The sequence below is a fragment of the Engystomops pustulosus genome, chromosome 7, assembly GCF_040894005.1.
Source record: "Engystomops pustulosus chromosome 7, aEngPut4.maternal, whole genome shotgun sequence".
NCBI classification, from domain to species: domain Eukaryota; kingdom Metazoa; phylum Chordata; class Amphibia; order Anura; family Leptodactylidae; genus Engystomops; species Engystomops pustulosus.
Genome location: NC_092417.1, coordinates 166,259,631 through 166,286,206, shown reverse-complemented (window position 1 = coordinate 166,286,206; position 26,576 = coordinate 166,259,631). Strand labels below are relative to the sequence as shown.

General features: G+C 43.3%; 1 protein-coding gene across 2 annotated transcripts in view; it reads left to right on the top strand.

Moving 5' to 3' along the window:
- Positions 1-1,168: 1,168 nt before the first annotated feature.
- CREB3L1 (cAMP responsive element binding protein 3 like 1) overlaps positions 1,169-26,576 on the top strand; it is a 51,767-nt gene continuing 26,359 nt past the window's right edge. The window contains exon 1 of one of the 2 annotated variants that reach the window (XM_072118812.1): positions 1,169-1,934. In XM_072118812.1, coding sequence (XP_071974913.1) covers positions 1,842-1,934 — 93 coding nt within the window. In that variant the 5' untranslated portion in view covers positions 1,169-1,841. The remainder of the gene's footprint in view (positions 1,935-26,576) is intronic. The other variant, XM_072118811.1, reaches the window with a different exon arrangement.

Sequence of the window (26,576 nt, the reverse complement as noted above, 5' to 3'; positions counted from 1 at the left end):
TGGGAGATAAAAACTTCACAAAATCTATTCCCTAAGGGTGACTTGTAGTCAAAGAGCCTGGGATCTGAGAACCCAAATTCCTGGATAATTAGGATTTATAAAAATTATCATATTTAGGGAATAGTCTTCGAGGATAGCTCTACATAGCTCTGATATGCTGTTTTCCATCCGGATTTGCAGCGTAATTACACCTATTATGTCACAAGGTTTTTAAGGATGTATAGATAGCCACACGGGCTGAGCCCTTTGAAAACGCATCAGTTTTTGACCATTTTCCCCAATTTTTTTAATTAGGATAATTGGAAAACGGACAAAACTGGTCAAAAAACGGATGTGTTTACAAAAAACGCATGCGTTTTTTAACCGTCTGCTTAAAAACGGGTTAAAAAAAACGAGTACAAAACGCCTCGTGTGCCCCCACCCTCAGGCTTCTTGATATATAAGGCGGGCAGCCCCTAGCAGGCGTCGTTTTGTGAAAAAAACATGCGAATATTTAAGATGAATATTTTCAAGGCCTAGGTAGTGCACACGTGGAGATGGTGTGAGGGGAAATCATTCCAATTACTGGCGTTTCCCAAGTAATTGCGATTATTGCAGTTTTCTGGCGTAGAAGCCCTGATGTCACCTATAGAATTTATTTACACGACCGAGTAGAAAATCATATTTTGTCTATTTTGTATATAAGCATGGAAGAATATGATTGCGCCATATAATGTTTTATTATGATATTATTATCGGCTATTTGCTGTCCATCTAATGAATGCGATACTTTTTCACGTATAGACGTGTGACATGAATCGCAATTCAAATCTGTGACATCATAGATATATTACTCCATACTCCATGCTTTTTACAGTGTCACGACACAACACCACAATTTTTCCATCGCATGAATAGTATCCAATTTACAAATTTTAGGGCCTTTTTGAGGTGAATGTTTCACTTTAATGTATTGTTTTCACCCACATTGCTCCTGCTGGAGGGACAGTGTCTCATGAAGGTCTGAGTGTGTGTGTGTGTATATATATAATCGGTTTCTCAAGTTCCCGCCTCATATCATCCCCCTCACAGGATAACGAGAGGGAGGCGTGGCTTTATCGAAGCACCGGCCGCATCTGCAGTGTTTATGTATAAGGGAGGCGTGTTCAGAACGCGGAATATTGTAATATGCATGAAGGAGGCGTGTTCAGAACGCGGAACCTTAGAACATTCATGAAGGGGGCGTGTTTAGAACGCGGTGTCGGAGGATCTTGGTAATATTCATGAAGGAGGCGTGGCTCGGGTTGTCGGCTCCGGCTGCCGCTGACAGCTGTGGAGAGTGACCGGGAGAGCCAGGCTGAGTACAGCACAACCCCCGGCAGCAGGGAAGGAGCCATCAGGAGAGACGGGGGACCCTCTCCCTGGAGGGGAGCACCATGCACTGAGAGGAAACCGGGCCTGCTGAGCCCTACTGACCGCACAGCCTGCCCCCCATTCCAGCCCGGGCATCCTTGCACCCCATCCCTGCACCCTGTGACTGCAGGGACCCCTTTGCACCCTGACACTATTCTTGCACCCACTTTTGGTACCTAATATTACTAAAGAAGCCCCAAATCTGACAAGTACTTTTCAATGACTTTGCACCCCCATTCATTTTGATCCATGCACCCACTGCTGGGGTCTCTCTGCACCCCAGACTTTGGATTGCACCCAGCACCTCTTGCAGTTTGCACGGGGTCAGCGTACACCTTGGCATCGCTTCCCATCCAGCCACCTGTGACAGATCCCTGGACGGCTGCACTTCTCATGGACGGCCGCCAACCCCGGTGACACCTGACGCCAAGAACCCTACACCTGGCACCATGGATGGTATCACCATGCCGCAAGAGCGAAGCTTCCACAGCCCCTTCCTGGAGCTGGAGGACTTGACAGAGGCAGATTTTATGAGCAATGTGGTAAGAGCCTTCCGTTATTTCCCAAAAAGATTTTGGGTGATTGCCATCGCATCAGGACCACCGGCATGTGCCAACCATCCTCGCTGTAACCCTAGAACCAACCTGAATTGATACACCTGCCTTAATCTGGTTTCTGAGATGGAGATGTAGAAGGGCTGAGTTTGTCGTGGAGTTTGCAGGATGACATGACAGATTCGGCACTGCTACATCTGGAGATTGTAGAAGGGGTTGGTACGGTAGATGTCATTGCTGTTAGGGTTTGCGGTGTTAAGTGATGATGATGATGGACATTTTTATTTCGTTATTGTGTGCCCCATAACAATCCCATGCACTTAACCCTAATATACAAAACTGTAGTCCAGTGATTTTTCACCTGGTGTAAAACTACAAGTCCCAGCATGCCCTAACAGCTGGAGAGCCAGAGACTGACAGCGCGCTGATATCTGATGCACTAATTGAGGATTATTGATTATATAGGGTCATATTAGTATCTACTCAATAGCTAGATCATTAATGCTAAATTTCTGGGGGTCTTATACACCGTTACTCCCACCGATAGTAAGATATGGGCATCCTGAATCTTCTGTGCGAACAGATCAATTGTTGTTGTTCTTCGCTATAGTATATGCACACTACTGATTCATTATACAGAAGGACTGGGGGGGTGTCCTCCCCATGGTCATGATAAGTGAGGGTCCTGGTGGTGAGACCCCCAGGATCATACATTATTAATAGTAAGTGTAGTTAGTGGCAGAAAAACCATTTAAAGGAAAAATGTCACCAAATAACTATAACTATAGGGAAGGGGTACATTGTAGATGGGTGGGGGTCCGACCCCCACTACCGCTACTCTTATTTCTATTGAACTGCTGGATGTAGATGAGTAACTGAGCTCCAACTGATGCAATGCACCTGTAATGGGGGTATAATGATGGGGGGGGGGGTCTAGTGATCCGGACCCCATTGATCTACAACTACTACATCTACAACCAACTATTTACTATCACAAAATTCTGGATTTCCCCACTCCAGAGTGCAGGTGCCTGGTCTTGTATTATGGTCTACGGGATATATGGGGACAGGGAGAATATGTCAATAGCGTCGTATTAGAAATGGGGCATTTAAACTGCAGATTTTACATTAGGGACTCACATCTTGGAGGACCCAAGGTCTTCATTTATTCATATGAACAGCCAATGGGATGGTGTAATACTTGATTTTGCCTGTGATGGCGCCGAAGGGAACATGAATTCTTGCTACCATTTCTAACCACATAATACAAATGATTGTTGGGATCCCATAATCCGCTTTTATGTCGGGGGGAGGGGGGGGGGGGCTTCTGCCCTGTTTATTTGAGAGAGGCCACCCACCCATCAGGAAAAGGTGATGGTTGGGGACAATCGGGAACTATAATAATTAGATAGTTTAAGTTTATCAGTATTGTAAATCACTAGGTTATGTCATAATCCTGTGAACAGTGGGGGGTGACCGCAGCGATGATGGTGGGGATGTAGCGTTTTCTGCTCAGTGGCGCCACCTACCTAGCAGGGAACTACATTAGATGGCCTTGGTGGGGGTCTCCACATTTCCCTGCCACTTATAATTACATATAGAAATATATACATTACTGACTTATGGCCGTAGTGACCAATCAGTTTGTGCGCCATTTTTTAAGCATAAACATTTCCCTCCATTGACAGATCAGACATTGATTATAATATCCTACATGCCGTTTCATTGTTTCAGCTCTCAGGACGAGGTCACTTCAGTCGTTGAGTAAGAAAGGGGTCATTCTCAGTGCCAGGAGTAGCCTCCATAATGACTCACCTCTTCTCACCCTGATAACATCCGCCCCAGCTGACAGCACCCTGGCTTTATGATTCACCCAACAGACGGTGTGTCAGAGGACCTACACCGCATGTTACTGCCTCATTACCCTGGGGAATTACAGAGGGACGTTCCCTGGGAAGAATAATGCACGGATAGTCCGCGGATGTGTCATTGATGTGAGGTCATTGTAGTGAAGTGCAGATGGTGGAGGAGTAAGTGCATCATGTAGAAGTGAGACAGGAGGGGTCTGCATCATAGGCACTAATAGGCTGTATGGGAAGGAATTGGGACCCCTAAAAACACTAGAACATGGGTCCCCTTACCTTGAGGACTTTGCTGGTGCAGTGCTGCTCTAAAGAGATAGCAAAGTGTTATATTCAGCTGCAGGACCCCTGTTCTGTGTATTGGTGGTGATTTGCTGCTACAGTTTTAGGACAATGACAATAAATGATTCCTTGTTCCTCAGGGTATTAAAGCGACACTATCAACATCTTTTATACCACTGAACTAGAAGCCCCTCAGGAAGGGGATGAAATGTCCTTTCTAGAATTCCCTCTTATAAATGAAATGTCACAGGTTTACCTATAAAAAATCTCCTCCAAAGTCATGTGACAGGGAGCAGAGAAGAGTCAGATTTTACCTGAGAGGAGTCAAGTTCAGAGGCTGAAGGGGAAGCGTCGCTACAGATGACCCATATCTTCAAGCATCTAGAAATCTGGTTCTGGCAAAAGAGAATCTCATCTTTCACATCAGGCTTGTGGATCTGTGAGCCTCAGAACCAGAAATACTGACAGGTAAAGAATAGTATGGAATTGGATATTTGTTTGGATCTATCATTCCCAACTATGGGGCTCATTTACTAAGGGTCCGAATCGCGCGATTCTGTCGGATATTCACGCCGATTTCTGATTTGCGCTGAATTCCGCCGGGATTTTGGCGCACCCGATCAGATTTCGCTGGGATTTGCGCCGGGTTGCATGCAACGGAAATCGGGGGCGTGGCCGTCGGAAAACCCGACGGATTCGGAAAAACCAAGGTATATAAAAAAAATAAAAAGTGTTGCTTGACACGCACTTACCTGCACTAAAAAATAGAAGGTGAACTCCAACGGACCTCGGCGCAGCAGCGACACCTGGTCGATATCGGTGCACGGACCTTAGTGAATCGCCGGAAGACCCGAATCCTCGTAGGAGAATGCGCCGCAGGATCATGACAGGACCGGATAAGTAAATCTGCCCCAATGTTTTTAACTCTCTGTATCTCTACTTCTGTAGCTCTTTGAACCACAAACCTAATAAGATGCATATTTTATCTTTACAATGACACCATATTCATGTTTCTAGCTACGATAAAGTCCAAGTGAGGGGCAACTAAAATGATGCTCTCCCTGCAACCTCTAAAAGTTACTCATCTCAGGGAAAAAAGTGACTCTTCTCTTCTTTTCATAGGTAAACTGCCACATTTTAACACAAAAGAGAGAACTCTAAAAAGGACATTTCATACCCTACTTGAGGAAGCTCAAGGCTGCGTTCACACGATGTGTTGTGTCACGTTTTTCGTTGCGTTTTTGACGCAATCCAAAGGCTTCAGCCTTGATCACACGTTGAGGTTAAATTGCGTTTCCATTGTATTTGCTAAAATGCAATGTAACATTAGCATGTGATCCAGGCTGAGGCCTTTGGAATGCGTCAAAAATGCAACAAAAAACGCGATGCATCGCATTGTGTGAACGCAACCTGAGGGTGCGTACTCAGATTCAGGTTTTTTGATGCAGTTTTTGAAGCCAAAAGCAGGTGTGGATCATAATCGGTGAGGATATGTCATTGTTTCTCCTCTGTTTTCACTCCACTCCTGGTTTGGACATTGAAAAAACTGCATCTGAAAAACTGAACATGTGAACGCACCCTGAATGTGGTCAAATCTAGTGACAGTGTTTCTTTAACAGTGTATTCAGACAATGCAGTCAGAAACAGTGTGCAATTTTGATGCAGTTTTTGCAAGATGACTTGTAAAATAAAAAAACTGCACCAAAAACCTCATGAAAAATTAATGCTGTTTTTTTAATGAGTGGACCCAACGTTTGGGTTTGGGGTTCAGGTTTGGCGGCACGACCCGGACTTATAGCCAAATTGGCATCAAATTGACACCCCTAGCGACTAGTAATGGCTGTGATTGGCCAGGGGGATACTCCTGGATAGTTGCTAGGGGTGTAAACTTTGGGCAATCGGGCAATATGTCTGGGTCACGCAGGCGAACCTGAAGGGGAACGTCGGGACATATTCACATGGTGCAGTTTTGTGTGGTAAAAGTTCATTGGTGTTACGGATACATAAAGGAGTATTCTGATTTTAGGAGTTTATGTGTCAGATTCACCAGATAGTAATTTGATAAATTATTATATAATTAAATAATAAATCCGAATAGCCGTGGGTCCTAGAGGCAAGTGAGAGTTTGCTACAATTGTTTCTAGTTTAGACAATCCTCAGCTTAATACAGCAGCTCACCTTTGTTATCACCTGAATATTTGCTACAATGTATCAGTGCAGGTGAAATGTAACCGCCTGAGTAAGGATGCGGTCACACGCTGCGTTTAGGAGCGCAATTCACGCGCAGATGGGAGGAGCTTTTCCTGATTGCAGATGTGTTTTGACCACACATGGCGTTTTGAACCCGTTTTTGGTCCGTTTTTAAGCAGTCCGTTAAAAAACGCATCCGTTTTTTAAAGGAAGGGTTTACGGATGCGTTTTTTAATGGACTGCTTAAAAACGGACCAAAAACGGGTTCAAAATGCCAAGTGTGGCATCACCCTTAGGTCAAAACACATCTGCAATCGGGAAAAGCTCCTCCCATTTGCGTGTGAATTGCGCTTCTAAACGCAGCATGTGACTGCATCCTCACCCAGACGGTTACATTTCACCTGCACTGATACATTGTAGTGCATGATTGTCTGACAATGCCCTTTCGGTGAACTCCGCGGACCGGGTAAGTAAATGTGCCCCACTATGTCTAAGCTTGTGGTGGATGAGGGTCTGACTCAGAGCAGCAGTACCCAACAAGGGAGACTCCCTGCATAGAGACTGTTACATCGTGTATTGCGTTCTATGGTATCTGTGCAGAGCTCCCCCTAGTGTTGGCAACAGACAGCCAGAACTTTACCATTTACTACATGTAGCAAATATGTACGGTAGCTTTCTTAAAAACATTTATTCCAAGAAAGTAACTGAAAACTGCACCAGGTCCATATGCGCCACATTCATTTTGAGGTGGGGCCTATACGAAAATTTCTATGTAAGGTTCCGTGTAGGTCCATAGGTAGAAATTGGCATTTTTTTTTCACAAGATTATATAATATTATTATACTCCAGTCTTCCTTATTATGGACTTTCACTTTCTGTGCGGTGCCAGGGATTGGTTAGATTGGATAGGAAGCCGCTGTGACAGGAACTCATTTTAATTACATAACGCGTTTGTGGTTGTCGCTAATTGTTTGCTCTGCTCATTGGAATCCGTATTACGGCTTGGACGCGGTCCTCGGTCGGGAATCAGCACTCACAATTACAGATGGCAGCTTCTCCGGCAGCAGAAATTACAGTGCCGCTCGGCTCTGCTACATCACTCATTGGTTGCACATGTGGGGCGAGGGTAGCAGCTGTTTTTAGTACTGGGGCATTTTTGCTGATTCAATCAGTCTAATTTAAGCCGCGTTCACATTCCATCCTCTTTTTAATCAAAACCCATTACTAAGAAATAGTCGATGGCGTATATTGTGTGTGAATGTGCACATATTACATGTTAAAGGTTAGGGATCTGTAGTGCCCAAGCAGTACAATCACTTTCCGCATTACCAAGCACAGCGCCATCCATTGTATAGTGGCTGTGTTAAGTATTGCAGCTCGGATCCTGCATGTGTAATGTTCGCGGTCAGACCTCACATTGTGCTAAACGTTCCTAAGACAATAATTAAGCCGGAAGAATAATATTTATGGAAGCAGCGAGGAGTCTGGAGCATCTGCGGAGGTCATACACCAGAACAAGGGAGACCTGGGATCCCGTAGAAGTGACGTCACATCATCGCACGCCCACAATTCTCCGCCTGATGATGGGCAAGTGTATAACTGACAGCTTTCTGTCCTAGGTGATTGTATCAGGACGTATAGACTGTATCAATGTGCATGGGCCTGGGGGCCGCTTAAGCCCCCTCATTATCAGCCGCACAGCCCTGTTTATCTCTATGTGACCTTTTCCCACAATCTTGATAAATACTAATGTATACAGACATGTTTCTGCTAATTCTATCTGTGTGGTTCCCCCTCCCTACTCAGTTTTTTTCTCCGATTTCCTCCCCCACAATTGACATTTTCCATCCTGGTTCACATATCCTGGAGCCTTTTCGAAGGGACTGAACCGTTGTCTTGATTAAATGCAAACACCAGGCGCAGGCGAGGGCCCCGGCGCAGCAGTGTGGGAAGTGCGCACCGCGTCACCTCTCATCAGGAACTGATTAGCAGGTGCATTTACCATCGTGTTTGCACGGGCCGGGTCACTGCAATGTGTGAGGACTTAGAGGGGTGGGACTGTTTCCTAGAAATTAAGGTAATTGTCCTTAACATAACAACTGATGTCACGTACTAATAGTAGTTTAGCTATTAGTTACTAAGGTTGGGGAGGGGGGTCACTGCCACTGTTTTCTGAGCAGTAGGAAATTTTCTAAAGAACAAATACTTTGAAACTTTGTAAATGCTACCATAACACTGCCCTTATATACAGCAATATAACTACTATAATACTGCCACCCATGTACAAGACTATAACTACTATAATACTGCCTCCTATGTACAGGAATATAACTACTATAATACTGCCCCCTATGTACAAGAATATAACTACTATAATACTGCCCCTATGTACAAGACTATAACTACTATAATACTGCCTCCTATGTACAAGAATATAACTACTATAATACCGCCACCCATGTACAAGACTATAACTACTATAATACTGCCCCCTATGTACAAGAATACAGCTACTATAATACTGCCCCCTATGTACAAGAATATAACTACTATAATACTGCCCCCTATGTACAGGAATATAACTACTATAATACTGCCCCCTATGTACAAGTATATAACTACTATAATACTGCTCCTATGTACAAGAATATAACTACTATAATACTGCTCCCTATGTACAAGAATATAACTACTATAATACTGCCCCCTATGTACAAGAATATAACTACTATAATACTGCCCCCTATGTACAGGAATATAACTACTATAATACTGCCCCCTATGTACAAGAATATAACTACTATAATACTGCCCCCTATGTACAGGAATATAACTACTATAATTCTGCCCCCTATGTACAGGAATATAACTACTATAATACTGCCCCCTATGTACAAGAATATAACTACTGTAATACTGCCCCCTATGTACAAGAATATAACTGCTATAATACTGCCCCCTATGTACAAGAATATAACTACTATAATACTGCCCCCTATGTACAAGAATATAACTACTAAAATACTGCCCCCTATGTACAAGAATATAACTAATATAATACTGTCCCCTATGTACAGGAATATAACTACTATAATACTGCCCCCTATGTACAGGAATATAACTACTATAATACTTCCCCCTATGTACAAGAATATAACTACTATAATACTGCCCCCTATGTACAGGAATATAACTACTATAATACTGCCCCCTATGTACAAGAATATAACTACTAATAGCAGTTTAGCTACTATTAGTTACTAAGGTTGGGGAGGGGGGTCACTGCCACTGTTTTCTGAGCAGTAGGATATTTTCTAAAGAACAAATACTTTAAAACTTTGTAAATGCTACCATAACACTGCCCTTATATACAGCAATAAACTACTATAATACTGCCCTTGTGTACAAGAATATAACTACTATAATACTGCCCCTATGTACAAGAATATAACTACTATAATACTGCCCCCTATGTACAAGAATATAAATACTATAATACTGCCCCCTACGTACAAGAATATAACTACTATAATACTGCCCCTATGTACAAGAATATAACTACTATAATACTCCCCCCTATGTACAAGAGTATAACTACTATAATACTGCCCCCATGTACAGGAATATAACTACTATAATACTGCCCCCTATGTACAGGAATATAACTACTATAATACTGCCTCTATGTACAAGAATATAACTACTATAATACTGCCCCCTATGTACAAGATTATAACTGCTATAATACTGCCTCCTATGTACAAGAATATAACTACTATAATACTGCCCCCTATGTACAGGAATATAACTGCTATTATACTGCCCCCTATGTACAAGAATATAACTACTATAATACTGCCCCCTATGTACAAGAATATAACTGCTATTATACTGCCCCCTATGTACAAGAATATAACTACTATAGTACTGCCCCCTATGTACAAGAATATAACTACTATAATACTGCCCCCTATGTACAAGAATATAACTACTATAATACTGCCCCCTATGTACAAGTATATAACTACTATAATACTGCCCCCTATGTACAGGAATATAACTACTATAATACTGCCCCCTATGTACAAGAACATAACTACTATAATACTGCCCCCTATGTACAAGAATATAACTACTATAATACTGCCCCCTATGTACAGGAATATAACTACTATAATACTGCCCCCTATGTACAGGAATATAACTACTATAATACTGCCCCCTATGTACAGGAATATAACTGCTATTATACTGCCCCCTATGTACAAGAATATAACTACTATAATACTGCCCCCTATGTACAAGAATATAACTACTATAATACTGCCCCCTATGTACAGGAATATAACTACTATAATACTGCCCCCTATGTACAAGAATATAACTACTATAATACTGCCCCCTATGTACAAGAATATAACTACTATAATACTGCCTCCTATGTACAAGAATATAACTACTATAATACTGCCCCCTATGTACAGGAATATAACTACTATAATACTGCTCCCTATGTACAGAAATATAACTACTATACTACTGCCCCCTATGTACAAGAATATAACTACTATAATACTGCCCCCTATGTACAAGAATATAACTACTATAATACTGCCCCCTATGTACAAGAATATAACTACTATAATACTACCCTCTTTGTACTATAATATAACTACTATAATACTGCCCCCTATGTACAGGAATATAACTACTATAATACTGCCCCCTATGTACAAGAATATAACTACTATAATACTGCCCCCTATGTACAAGAATATAACTACTATAATACTGCTCCCTATGTACAGGAATATAACTACTATAATACTGCCCCCTATGTACAAGAATATAACTACTATAATACTGCCCCCTATGTACAGGAATATAACTGCTATTATACTGCCCCTATGTATAAATATATACCTTCCATAACAGTTTTTTCTCTTGTGTGCCTCTAGTTTCTCATGGTTCTTTTTGTTTATGGTGGATGTGAGCCCGTTGCATGGAGCATCTCTTCATGTCACTTTGGAGCGGGCTAAGCTTCATGTGACACATGTGCGGTCGTGGTTTGAGGACTGACTGACACGGGAGGTGTAGTGCTCTGCTGAACACTCAGGGTCCTCAGCCTCATGTTCTGTGGAAAGTCCTCGCCAAATTCCGCAGCTGAGACGCTGATAAAACATTTTTTAGTTACATCTTTTGGCCGGAGGAGTAGGATTCCCTGTGAGTCATACAATCACAAAACTGGACCATGGACAGAGACCTGTCTGCAACTTACAAGGGAACAGCTGTCATTGTTGTGTGAGTTTGCTTGGTTTACCTTGTGCTTTGAAAATCTTCAGGACCAGATTGGTCAATTTTACCAACAATAGATGACAAATGTGCCAACAAAGGACCTGGAAATAGAGGACTTGTTGACTTTGGACAATCAAGTCAGAGCCAAGGGCATTGTAATTCTTGTTAGAGCCTAGAACTACCTATGGGTCCAACCTGAGCTACACTTCCATGTCTTCTAAGGTCCCCTAGCCCCCAGTACTATAAATCTCTATATCTGAGGATCCCATACTCCAGTGATGGTGAGTGCCCAAAATGCAGCCCAGACCCACTTATTTATTGCAAAGTGGCAACACATCAATTCTAGCATTAAATTATTAAAATCTTCTTAATCCGTGCTATACCACAGCTTTTAACGGTCCTGAGGACACCAATATCGTTAACAGATGGTGGGAAAATTCAGATTTCCATTGGCGCTTCCCTGAACAGGAAGAATTGTGGGGCCGAGAGCAGGAGTTTCAATGGCTCCAATGATAATCTGACCGTGTCCACACCTTCTCTTCCTGCAGTCTCAGGTAGACCCAGTTGCTTCACGCCGTGGGTTATCTGGACCTGCAGGAGGATCTCTCAAGTTCTGTCTGGTGAATTCTGTGCTGGGGCAACAGCCCTAGTGCCCACTGAGAGGACTCAGAGTGCCACCTCTGGCACCCCTGCCACAGGTTCGCCACCACTGCCATACTCCATTATCCAAGTACCCCCTGGAAGTGATCATGTACTGTGCTAAACCTTAAAAATAATGCAACATTTGCAGGTCCCCTGGTTGGTAGACCTACCCAAGTTTGAGAACCTAGACTTTTTTTGTTGGAATATAAGCCCCTTTTTCTACAGTCTGGTACTAAAGGGTCTCCTGACTTAAGAGAGGAGGTTTTATGAAAAATTTTAACTAACACTCACTTTCCCTTCCAAAGCGTGAAGGTCTACATGGCTCTACAGTAGTGGTGGCTTTCAGTCTTCAGATCTTCTGGTCTCGTTGGACTGCAAATGTCATTATGTTCTTGACCATAGAGCCAATCCCTGGCCTCAGACAAGACTGCAACTGCTAAGGATTAGCTCAGTGGTCAAGTGCACAATGAAGGTGATGACAGAACCAGAAGTCCTGGAGACTGAGAAGAAGCATTAGATCCATGAGGGGCCTTCTGAAAGGTAAGTATTGGTCTTCTTTTATCTCACGTTGCCCCTTCTGTCCCCCCTGTGTCTCCTTATTCTCATTCCCTTCTCTGTCTTATATCTGAGGATTTTGCAGTCGCTCTGCACATTGCTCTGGTTAAGTAAGTTGGACTTTCTTGGCGTGGAGCAGCTTCCCCTTTGATATGACGCCAGTTGGACCTGCTGCCGACTCTGCCTCATCTCACTCTCTCCAGTCGGGAGAAATCTTTCCAATTCTTATTACTTTTGAACTCTAGGATATTTCTGTCCCGGAAACCTGTCATTCAAGCAAGTCTTAAGACTCCCACCCGACCCGGGCCTGAGCGCTCAATCATGGAGAGGATCATAAACAATGATGTCTTCTTCATGGATGAGAGTGAGCGGCTTCTAGAGAGACAGTCCACTTACTATGAACTTTTATTGAACACAAGCTGCAGTAATGAAGCCCCCATCCCCCGTCATTCCCTTATGTCCTAATACTGTGTCTTATTAAAAAAAACTGTACTGATGACCTCATAGATTTATGTTTTTAATAGAGAAGAGAATTATGTGTTTACTATGAAGTCATTGATGTGCTGTGTCCATATTGATTCCTACAATATAGCTCGAGAGAGGAGAGAGTCATAACCTGAGAGAGGAGAGAGTCATAACATGAGGGAGGAGAGAGTCATAACCTAAGAGAAGAGAGAGTCATAACCTGAGAGAGGAAAGAGTCATAACCTGAGGGAGGAGAGAGTCATAACCTGAGGGAGGAGAGAGTCATAACCTGAGGGAGGAGAGAGTCATAACCTGAGGGAGGAGAGAGTCATAACCTGAGAGAAGAGAGAGTCATAACCTGAGAGAGTCATAACCTGAGAGAGTCATAACCTGAGAGAGAAATAACCTGAGAGAGGAGAGAGTCATAACCTGAGAGAGTCATAACCTGAGAGAGAAATAACCTGAGAGAGGAGAGAGTCATAACCTGAGAGAGATATAACCTGAGAGAGGAGAGAGTCATAACCTGAGAGAGTCATAACCTGAGAGAGTCATAACCTGAGAGAGAAATAACCTGAGAGAGAAGAGAGTCATAACCTGAGAGAGTCATAACCTGAGAGAGTCATAACCTGAGAGAGTCATAACCTGAGAGAGGAGAGAGTCATAACCTGAGAAATAACCCCAGAGAGGAGAGAGAAATAACTTGATAGAGAAATAACCTGAGAGAATAGAGAGTCATAACCTGAGAGAATAGAGAGTCATAACCTGAGAGAGTCATAACCTGAGAGGAGAGAGTCATAACCTGAGAAATAACCTGAGAATAGAGAGTCATAACCTGAGAAATAACCTGAGAGAAGAGAGAGTCATAACCTGAGAAAGTAAAACCTGAGAGAGGAGAGAGTCATAACCTGAGAAATAACCTGAGAGAGAAATAACCCGAAAGAGGAGAGAGCCATAACCTGAGAGAGAAATAACCTGAGAGAGGAGAGAGTTAAAACCCGAGAGACTTATTACCTGAGAGAGGAAAAAGTCATAACTTCAGAGCGGAGAGAGTTATAACCTAAGAGACAAAAGTCATAGCTTGAGATTAATTACCTGAGACAGTCATAACTAGAGAAACGAAGAAGTCAAAACTAAGACAGTCATAACCTAAGAGAGTCATTGCCAGAGAAAGTCATAACTTGAGAGAGTACTTACCTCCAGAAATACACTACATAAGAGAGACATAACCTAAGAGAGTCATAACCTGAGAGAGGAGAGATTCGTAACCTGAGAGAGGAGAGAGTCATAACCTGAGAGAGGAGATAGTCATAAGCTGAGAGACCTGAGAGAGGAGAGAGTCATGACCTGAGAGAGGAGAGAGTCATAACCTGAGAGAGGTGAGAGTCATAACCTGAGAGAGGAGAAAGTCATAACCTGAGAGACCTGAGAGAGGTGAGAGTCATAACCTGAGAGAGGTGAGAGTCATAACCTGAGAGAGGAGAGAGTCATAACCTGAGAGACCTGAGAGAGGAGAGAGTCATGACTTGAGAGAGGAGAGAGTCATAACCTGAGAGAGGTGAGAGTCATAACCTGAGAGAGGAGAAAGTCATAACCTGAGAGACCTGAGAGAGGTGAGAGTCATAACCTGAGAAAGGTGAGAGTCATAACCTGAGAGAGGAGAGAGTCATGACCTGAGAGACCTGAGAGAGGGGAGAGTCATGACCTGAGAGAGGAGAGAGTCATAACCTGAGAGAGGAGAGAGTCATGACCTGAGAGAGAAGAGTTATAACCTGAGAGACTTATTATCTGAGAGAGAAGAGAGTCAAAACTAAGACAGTCATAACCTAAGAGAGCATTGCCAGAGAAGGTCCTAATTTGAGAGAGTCCTTACCTCAGAGATACATAACCTAGAGGAGACATAGCCCAAGAGAGTCATTACCTGATGCTATAAATAGAGTAGATCTTTTTTCTTTTTAATATATTTTTTTTGCACATATTTGGTGACCAGTTGCCCTATCAATTATATGTTGTCATATAGTAATGGAAAAACTTCCTAAAATTTTTTCCAAATTCGCTAACGAGTAGCCGATCCAACAAAGATAATTATATTTGCATCTGTAACTGGAGTCGTGTGTGTTACAGGACTAACAATAGGGTCGTCTCATCAAGACAATCCCTTCCATATGGTGTGTCAGGGCATATAGATGTCATAGCATGGACTCCCCCCTGTTTGGGACCCCATATATTAGGTAGAGGAAGCCACTAATGAGCAAACCCTTCCCATCCATGTATTACATTGTACAGAGCAGACCCAATCCATATCAGGGGCAGATACATAATTTTTGTAATGCCCAAAGCACTTTCATATACACTTGAATGTGGAGGATTTAACCTGCAATACCAGTCATAGCCACTGCTAGAAGTATGGCACTGTGTCTGGTAAACAATGAAGATGTTTGTGCCTCCTTTCTCTGTGGTTTCCAAGAGTTAGACCTTCACCGATCTGAGAGTGATGGCCCATCTTAAGGATTTTTTTGAGAAGCCCAATAAGAAATCTTTTACAGGAATTCTCTGATTCCACTAAAAAGTTTACTTTAATGGTCTCAATTATTAATTGAGTTCCACTCTTTTTGGAACTTGCTGGGCTGGAATTGGTGACATTTTGCTTCTGTACAGATCAAGGATGCAGTTGTTCATCGGCCTCATCAGTCATTGCCATCTATATTGAGGACATTATTGAGGCCAGTGATTGGCTACTACAATGCAATTGAAAACTAACAAAATGTCACCACTTTTAGTCTGCCGGAACTGAAAATGGTGTCAAAGGAGGACTTATCAATTGAGTTATGTTTTTATTTATTTATTTATTTTTTTGTTCAGATGATTTCTAGCCATCCATCAAACTTTTTGGAAAGGTTGGACAACCCCTTTAATTGGCACAGCAGTAATCACAACTAACCAAACATCTGTAGTAAATGTTGGCTCTGGGTGTGACTTTGTGCTAGTGAAGGCCATACCTGAGTAAATTCTCTTTAACGGTTTGGCCTAACATAGGACCTTCTTCAGATTGATGTAGGTTGGTGTAGTGGACAGTAAGCTTTATACCAGAGCAATGCGGTGGCAAGTGTTGCCATATCTCAGCATTCTGTTATAATGTAACTTTCCCCTTCCCTATGCAATGTGTGTCTGAAGAAGATCCCAGTCTGGGTGGAAACATGACTGTATTGTGGATTGCAACAAGAATTGGTTGTATAAAATTGTGCAGAAAACTTTGATTTTAAGGATTGCAAGTACTTTTTGTGTATCTGGTTTCGTTGAAACCCTACTCGATCATATCCTTTACCGAAGTTTTGTGAGGTTTATTGCCACATTGCGTTACTCCTAATCTCGACATGTGTTGAGCTTCATTCAGTAGGTGGGCAGAGATCCTGGCATTACCATATGGCAGTGATGGCGAACCTTTTAGAGACTGAGTGCCCAAACTACAACCAAGACCCACTTATTTATCGCAAAGTGCCAACACAGAAATGTAATTTGCGATTTATACTCCCTTCTCTGTCACAGCTTTCATTGATATCAGCACCCGAGGACACCAATAAAGCAGAAAATAGAAGAAATTTGGATTCTCATTATAGCTTCCCTCCAGGGTCCCATAAAAAAGAATTGTCAGGGCCGGAGCAGGAGCTACAATGATAATCCAGATCTGTCCACTACTCCAGTAGGCCCAGATATCACTGTCACTTTAATATACCTCTGTGCACAGCAAGTCCTGGGCTGTCTGGGACTGCAGGAAGATACCTGGAGTCATCTCTAGTGATGGCCTGGGAGCCCACAGAAAGGGCTTTGAGTGTCACCTCTGGCACCCGTGCCATAGGTTCGCCACCACTGCCATATGGTATTGTCAAAAATCAGAGGGGGATTTATCACTAAGCCAAAAACCAAAAAGTTGTATCATAATGAGAATCATGGTCTAATCCGCATTCGGAAGTAGCTCCTCCCCATGCAAAGTGTGAATGCGGCCTAATGGGAAGTGCCTGGATTTCATAGACATGGGGCTCTTTACTGCTTGCAGGAGTGTGACTTCCAGGCGTCTTCTTCCAGATCCATTGGGATGGTAAATAAAGTAATGGAGGCTCACGCAGCAGAAATTAGAGCACTAGATATGTTACCCGATCCTGACCCAATGTACACAAAAGATCAGCCCCTTCATGCACCCACGAAATCACATGGGGTTAGGCCTGGCACTGCTTAACCCCATCCAAGTGGGAACATTTTCTCAACAATCACACACTAACTAAAGGGGTCCTCCATGTTCAGCAGATAATTGATATTGTTTGTGTAATGAAAAGTTATACAATTTTCCGATATACTTTCTGTATCAATTCTTCATGGTTTTCTAGATCTCTGCTTGCTGTCATTCTACAAGAAGCTTCTTTGCTTACTTCCTGTGGATAAACACTTTTCCCTGGTCTTATGTTGTAACACAGGTGGAAGGCTTGTTTTATCCCTGGCCCTGAGAGTAATCAGATCTGTGTGTTATAATGAGCCGTGCACCTGTGTGACATCACATGACCAGGAACATAACAAGCCGTGCACCTGTGTGGCATCACATGACCATGGATATAACTAGCTGTGCACCTGTGTGACATCACATGACCAGCGATATATAACGGGCCGTGCACCTGTGTGACATCACATGACAAGGTATATAACGAGCTGTGCACCTCTGACCAGGGATATAACAACCACGCACCTGTGTGACATCACATGACCAGGGATATAACAAGCCGTGCACCTGTGTGACATCACATGACCAGGGATATAACGAGCCGTGCACCTGTGTGACATCACATGACCAGGGATATAACAAGCCGTGCACCTGTGTGACATCACATGACCAGGGATATAACGAGCCGTGCACCTGTGTGACATCACATGACCAGGGATATAACAAGCCGTGCACCTGTGTGACATCACATGACCAGCGATATATGACGGGCAGTGCACCCTTTGTGACATCACATGACAAGGTATATAACGAGCTGTGCACCTGTGACCAGGGATATAACAACCACGCACCTGTGTGACATCACATGACCAGGGATTTACGAGCTGTGCACCTGTGTGACATCACATGACCAGGGATATAACTAGCTGTGCACCTGTGTGACATCACATGACCAGGGATATAACTAGCTGTGCACCTGTGACATCACATGACCAGGAATATAACGAGCCGTGCACCTGTGTGTCAAAATATGTCCTGGGATATAATGAGCTGCGCACCTGTGTGACCTCACATGACCCGGGATATAATGAGCCGTGCACCTGTGTGACATCACATGACCCGGGATATAATGAGCCGTGCACCTGTGTGACATCACATGACCAGGGAGTCCATGACCAGGAACCACGGGAAGTAAACAATGAAGCTTCCTATAGAATGACAGCAAGCAGAGATCTCGAAAACCGCGAGCAATTGTTACAGAAAGTATACTGGAAAATCAGGAAAAACCTTTCATTACACCAATAATAGCAATTATATGCTGGAATTTTCTTAAAGTGAACAACCCCTTAAAGGGTGGTCCACCAGTATGTATTCCCAGAAATCCCTTTGAGCCTAAAATTACAGACTTTTCATCACAATGACAGAACAATTTTCCTTTGGTCTTCTGTAAAGCTTGGTTTGAGTTCTGCCATTTATCTTCAGTCCTAGTAATAGGTCAGTAATGGGGCACTCAGCAGGGTAGACCACATTGTCTGGATCCACACCACCGAATGTAGAATTGGCCTTGCATCAATTTGGCCCTATATCCAATTCTTTCACTGCTGATAAAGGAAAATGGATTTGACTCACCAAATTTTGGGGGAATCTGCGAGACAGATGCTTATTACTGACCACATGATAGGGTTACGACAGCGGGACATGAACGCAAAGCAAGTGAGGAGCAAGTGTAGTTTCTACGACCAGGACATCGATGATATAAAAATCAAAAACACCGGTAGATGGGCCGGTCCCTGCGCTCACGTGCTGGAATATCCGAGGCTTTAGGATCTGCTGAGTTTACATTCTTTGTATAGTTGTGATGGTGTAGAATCCCTTAGGCTCGCCATAAACTTTTTATAGTCGGCTGACTATTTCTTTTACCCCCCGAAAATACGTGTATATATATATACTAGGCTTGGCTGAGTGTGAGTGAGGATTAAGATGTTGTCATACAACGCTAGCATTACATTTTCTCTCCTTAAAGAGAACCTATCCCCAAACTCTAACTCTTTGCACCGGTTAAAAGGTTCCGTTCTACTGATTTCGGCGCAGTTGGAATTTTTTTTCTAGCCCCCACCGTTCCCGAGCAATGAGTGTTTATACTTTCAGCCCCAACTATGCTAATTCGGTTCTCTACTGTCAAGTGGGTGGTGCTGGACTGTGTGCTCTAACGCTTCACCTCCCACCTGACATTAGGGAGCGCTGAAACTAACGGAACCGATTGCTCGGGAATGGTGGGTGCTAGAGAAAAAATATAGATGGATGTAAAAAGTTGTAGGGGGTGAAAGGTCCTTTTAAAAATTGGAAAGAAAAGCCATGTTGAAATATTATATGCTAAAACCTGCTTTTCCGCGATAACAACCAGCAGGGAACGTTATTACACCTCCATACAAATTAGATTTTAAAGGGACGGTCTGGTCACAGTTACTACTCCTCTGTCACCTACTCTTGTTGCTGGGACTTCCTACAATACAGGCGGTCCCCTACTTAAGAACTCTCGACTTACATACGACCCCTAGTTACAAACGGACCACTGGATATTGGTAATTTATTGTACTTTAGCCCCAGACTATAATAATCAGCAATAACAGTTATCACAGGCGTCTGTAATGAAGCTTTATTATTCCTGGTTCTTATGACAACCCAACATTTTTAAAATCCAATTGTTACAGAGACCAAAAAGTTCTGGCTGGGATTACAATGATAAAATATACAGTTCCGACTTACATACAAATTCAACTTAAGAACAAACCTACAGACCCTATCTTGTATGCAACCTGGGGACTGCCTGTAAATGAAAACTCTAAAAGCTTGGAACCCATAGATTAAGTTATCTGTGTAATGAATAGACAAATTGGGTCCTACACAGAGGTGTCTCCAGATACAACTACTAAGCTCAAGGCCAGCCCAAGTTTCTGAAAACTTAGTGACATATCTGTGCGCGAGTGACATCTGAATGCTAAGACACATACCTGTCACTGAGAGGAAAAAAACAGAAGTGCTCAGTTGGAGCACTGTGCCCTTTTAGATAAGTTTGGCTCTACTTGGCTCCTCAGGGGCGGGGATACTGGTGTCCTGGCCAATAGAAAGTATACAAGTCCATACACTGCCCTGATCTTGTCTTCAAGGAGAGATTAACATAGCGGATGGAACATAGACCTCCAGCTGAGGGCTTCTGCTAACTCCTAATCATCCAGTTGGGGGTTGCTGTATGTGTCACAAGTTTTGTTTTTTTTAAACAAGGGGTATACTTTAAGAAAATTTTAAAACATTTTACCCAAAGTAAAAAAAATACAGACAATATTTATCAAAAAGCAGCAACAGGACTTGCAACCAAGTGGCAGCACGGTGGCTCAGTGGTTAGCACTACAGCCGTGCAGCACTGGGGTCCTGGGTTCAAGTCCCACCCAGGTCAACATCTGAAAAGAGTTTGTATGTTCTCTCTGTGTTTGCGTGGGCGTCCTCCAGTTTCCTCCCACACTCCAAAACATACCGGTAGGATGATTAGATTGTGAGCCCCATCGGGGACAGGGACTGATTTGGCAAGCTCTGTGCAGCGCTGTGTAATATGTGTGCGCTATATAAAGAAAGAATTATTATTATTAACCACTGAGGTTGCATTTTATCCTCCATCGGCTCCATCGGATTTGGAATTTGGTAATTGCTCCATCTCACAGTTTTAACTAGAATTTTCTAACTTTCAGTAAAATATGTGTCACGAGCAGAGAAAATGATCCCTTTAATAGTGCAGCGTATATAACTAGCTACTGCAAGGAAAGGTTCTGGAGCACTTCACTTTTGTGACTGATGATACAGATTTCCACCTACTAGAAATAATCCTAAAATTGCAGAAAATTATTATTTATGTAAACACTTGGTATCAGCCGCATCTCCAGAATTATCTGTAACACCATTTAGGGCTTACAGTAAGCCCTCCTGATGCAAAGCACATCATAAACATAGGATTTGTAGGGTGTGGCAGACTGCTTAGCTCCTCCTGCTCTATAACATTCTACCTGCGGATAGGACACTATGTACAATCTGCTTACTTTCTCCTGCTCTATAACATTCTGCCTGCAAATAGGACACCACATACAGTCTGCTGAGCTCCTCCTGCTCTATAACATGCTGCCTGTAGATACGATACCGGTTTGCGCCGTTTTGGCGCATGCGATCATATTGTGTCGCATCGGCGCCGGGTTTCACGTGAAGGAAATGGGGGGGGGGGCGAGGCCGTCGGAAAACCCGACGGATTCCAAAAAACCGCGGTATTAAAAAAAATGGGTCGCTTGACACACACTTACATGCACCAGGAAGAGGATGGTGAACTCCGGCGGACCACGGTGGATATCGGGCACACGACCTTAGTAAATCCTGGCAAGCTCCGAATCAAGGTCGGACAGGACCGGGTAAGTAAATGTGCCCCACTATGTATAATCTGCTCAGCTCCTTCTGCTCTATAACATGCTGCCTGCAGATATGACACCATGTACAATCTGCTCAGCTCTCACCTTCTCTATAACATGCTGCCTGCAGATAGGACACTATATACAACTTGCTCGGCTCCTCCTGCTCTATAACATGCAGTCTGCAGATAGGACACTATATACAATTTGCTCAGCTCCTCCTGCTCTATAACATGCGGCCTGCAGATAGGACACTATGTACAATCTGCTCAGCTCTTCCTGCTCTATAACATACTGCCTGCAGATAGGACACTATGTACAATCTGCTCAGCTCCTCCTGCTCTATAAAATGCTGCCTGCAGATAGGACACTATGTACAATCTGCTCAGCTCCTCCTGCTCTATAACATGCTGACTGCAGATAGGACACTATGTACAATGTGCTCATCTCCTCCTGCTCTATAACATGCTGCCTGCAGATAGGACACTGTATACAATCTGCTCAGCTCCTCCTGCTCTATAACATGCTGCATGCAGATAGGACACTATGTACAATCTGCTCAGCTCTCACCTTCTCTATAACATGCTGCCTGCAGATAGGACACTATATACAACTTGCTCGGCTCCTCCTGCTCTATAACATGCAGTCTGCAGATAGGACACTATATACAATTTGCTCAGCTCCTCCTGCTCTATAACATGCTGCCTGCAGATATGACACTAAATATGACCAAACAGATCTATAACATGCTGGCTGCTAATTTGTCAGCATGTTCTGGGTGAAAGACATCTATCAAAGTCCTACCATACACACTAGTGTGGGCTTTTAACCACAATGTACACCCCCCACCCCATTGTCATAATGAGGGGTGTGCCCCCACTAATCAGGCACCCGTGGATGGATGATAAATGTCCAACGTCCATCATTGTATATACTTTGTGTGTCACTTAGTTTTACAAGACCTCTTTGCAGTCAGTGAATGGAAAGCTGGTCTGTCTCTTACTGTCCACTCTCTGACTGAGCATGCATATGATCCATGGGGAGTAAGTCCCCAAAGACAAGATCATATACCTCTGGCAATATCTTATCTGCCCCAAAATCAAAAGGATTGGGCATGCTCTGTGGCTTATCTGCCCTGACTTCAAAAGGCTTAGGCATGCTCAGTGTCTTATCTGCCCTGATAACAAAAGTATCGGGCATGCTCAAGATCACTATGCCCACATTTGCTCCAGCACAAAACCATAAAATAATCGGGGTCCTACAAAATGTATAGGCTCAGGCAATTTTGATCTGGTGTATACGTGGACAAAGGGGCGAGTTGAGCCTTTTGCCTCAGGCGGCACCACCTGCCGCCAGATTGGGGGGTGGGGGGCAGCATCAGGGACACAATGACCTGCTACAAAGCAGGACCTGACACTTAAAAATATATATACACGCACCGTTCTATAACTCGCCTCAGAGATTTTAGGGGCCAATGATTGTCCACAGTATGTCTGGTGCTGGATAAAACTGGGTCAGATGGATCTACTGTGTATATTTTGTGGTTTAGTGGAAACTGTGCGTGAATATTAGGAACAGCCTTAGCTGGCAGCGAGGCGGGAGATAGTAAAGAAATGATTAGTTCCTATGGCAGGAGGCCAAGGATCGCAGTGTGCATGGAGTACAGTGCGGAGTTACCTGGAGTACACCGGGGGAGGACCATGGGGTATGGACAGTGTAACGTTGTATCAGACGGGACTGCTTCCATATATATATATACATATACATGGCATTCTATGCGGATTCATACTCCCATATATGAAATATATTCCCAAATTCCCCAATATTCAGACTCCACCATTCTAACCCTGCACTCCCAGGCGCAGGCGGCCAGACATACGGCTTCACTAAGTCTCACTGCTGCTGCATTCTTGTCCCCCATTGGTTGACTCTTTCCAGGGATTGGCCTATCCCCGCTTCCAGGACTCATGCCGGCTTTAATCTCCTGGAATACTCTTTTAACTCCTCGCTCGCCCACAGACCTTCCACGCTCACACATGATAGAATCTGGGATTGAGAATGTGAGCACGTTGGGAGTTGTAGTCTTTTAGCACCGCTGTAATGGCCCGGAGGGAGGTCTAACTCGTTTTACAGGATTTTGCACAAATGATATAAAAAGTGGCGGTGGTGAACATGTGTTTGTACAGATGAATAATGCGGAGCATATTGCGATGGGTCGTCCCCGCAGTGATCTTACGTAGAGTTTCTTTATGGTGCTGTGGTGGCTATAAACCATCTTGACATATACAACGTCTGTTAAAAACAAGGATGCCCCCTCTTCCTATACTGAGAGCTATATAGAACAGTCCTGGCTTCAACGCAGAATCAATAACAGGGACCCCCACCTATCATGTGCATGATGTGATACTGCGTCTCCTTATACGGACCCCCTTCCTTCATATGGGACTGGGTTACCACTAATGCCTCTACACCTCTTATAGCTACTACCCTGCGGGTGACCCTGTGCAAACTTATGTATCTGAATGCTATGAGGCATATGGCTGCACTGTATATGGGGTATATATGTATTTGGATACTATGAGGAATATGGCTGCACTGTATATGGGGGTATATATGTATCTGGATGCTATGAGGCATATGGCTGCACTGTATATGGGGGTATATATGTATCTGGATACTATGAGGCATATGGCTGCGCTGTATATGGGGGTATATATGTATCTGGATGCTATGAGGCATATGGCTGCACTGTATATGGGGGTATATATGTATCTGGATGCTATGAGGCATATGGCTGCACTGTATATGGGGGTATATATGTATCTGGATGCTCTGAGGCATATGGCTGCACTGTATATGGGGGTATATATGTATCTGGATGCTATGAGGCATATGGCTGCACTGTATATGGGGGTATATATGTATCTGGATACTATGAGGCATATGGCTGCGCTGTATATGGGGGTATATATGTATCTGGATGCTATGAGGCATATGGCTGCACTGTATATGGGGGTATATATGTATCTGGATACTATGAGGCATATGGCTGCGCTGTATATGGGGGTATATATGTATCTGGATGCTATGAGGCATATGGCTGCACTGTATATGGGGTATATATGTATCTGGATATGATGAGGCATATGGCTGCACTGTATATAGGATATATATGTATCCGGATGCTATGAGACATATGGCTGCACTGTATATGGGGTAAATATGTATCTGGATGCTATGAGGCATATGGCTGCAATGTATATGGGGTATATATGTATCTGGATGCTCTGAGGCATATGGCTGCACTATATATGGGGTATAGGGCGGCACGGTGGCTGAGTGAGTAGCACATCTGCCTTGCAGCACTGGGGTCTTGGGTTCGAATCCCACCCAGGTCAACATCTGCAAAGAGTTTGTATGTTCTCTCCATGTTTGCATGGGTTTCCTCCGGGTGCTCCGGTTTCCTCCCACACTTCAAAAAAAACATACTGTTAGGTTGTTTAGATTGTGAGCCCCATGGGGACAGGGACCAATTTGACATGCCTGTGCAGGGCTGCGTAATCTGTGTGTGCTATATAAATAAAGAATTATTATATATTATTATATTATATATGTATCTGGATGCTATGAGGTATATGGCTGCACTGTGTTGTATCTGGATGCTATAAGGCATATGGCTGCACTATATATGGGGTATATATGTATCTGAATGCTATGAGGCATATGGCTGCAATGTATATGGGGGTATATATGTATCTGGATGCTATGTGGCATATGGCTGCAATGTATATGGGGGTATATATGTATCTGGATGCTCTGAGGCATATGGCTGCACTGTATATGGGGGTATATATGTATCTGGATACTATGAGGCATATGGCTGCACTGTGTATGGGGTATATATGTATCCAGATACTATGACACATATGGCTGCACTGTATATTGGGGTATATATGTATCTGGATACTATGAGGCATATGGCTGCACTGTGTATGGGGTATATATGTATACAGATACTATGAGACATATGGCTGCACTGTATATGGGGGTATATATGTATCTGGATGCTATGAGGCATATGGCTGCACTGTGTATGGGGTATATATGTATCCAGATACTATGACACATATGGCTGCACTGTATATTAGGGTATATATGTATCTGGATACTACGAGACATTTAGCTGTACTGTATATGGGGTATATATGTATCTGGATACTATGAGGTATAAGGCTGCACTGTATATTAGGGTATATATGTATCTGGATACTACGAGACATTTAGCTGTACTGTATATGGGGTATATATGTATCTGGATACTATGAGACATATGGCTGCAATGTATATATGTATGTTATATGAAGGTTTTGCTGTTATATATTTGTATCCGGGGGTGTTATATATCCATGCTGCAGATTTCCCCAGATTCTGCCTAGTTTGTGTTCTGCAATGTGGGGATAAAATTTGTTAAAATCTCATCTACTTTGCATCTTCTGTAATTTACCACTTGGAAATCTGGACTCCACAGTGTATATACCATGTGTGGACACACCACAAGACGCCTGGGATAGCACCCAACAACTATGTATTTCCCACATTTATTCTGTTCCTATAGCCTGGAGCAGCCAGGAAGGATAGAAACTTGAAAGAAAATATAAAAAAAAAAATTCGAAAAAAAGGATTGAAT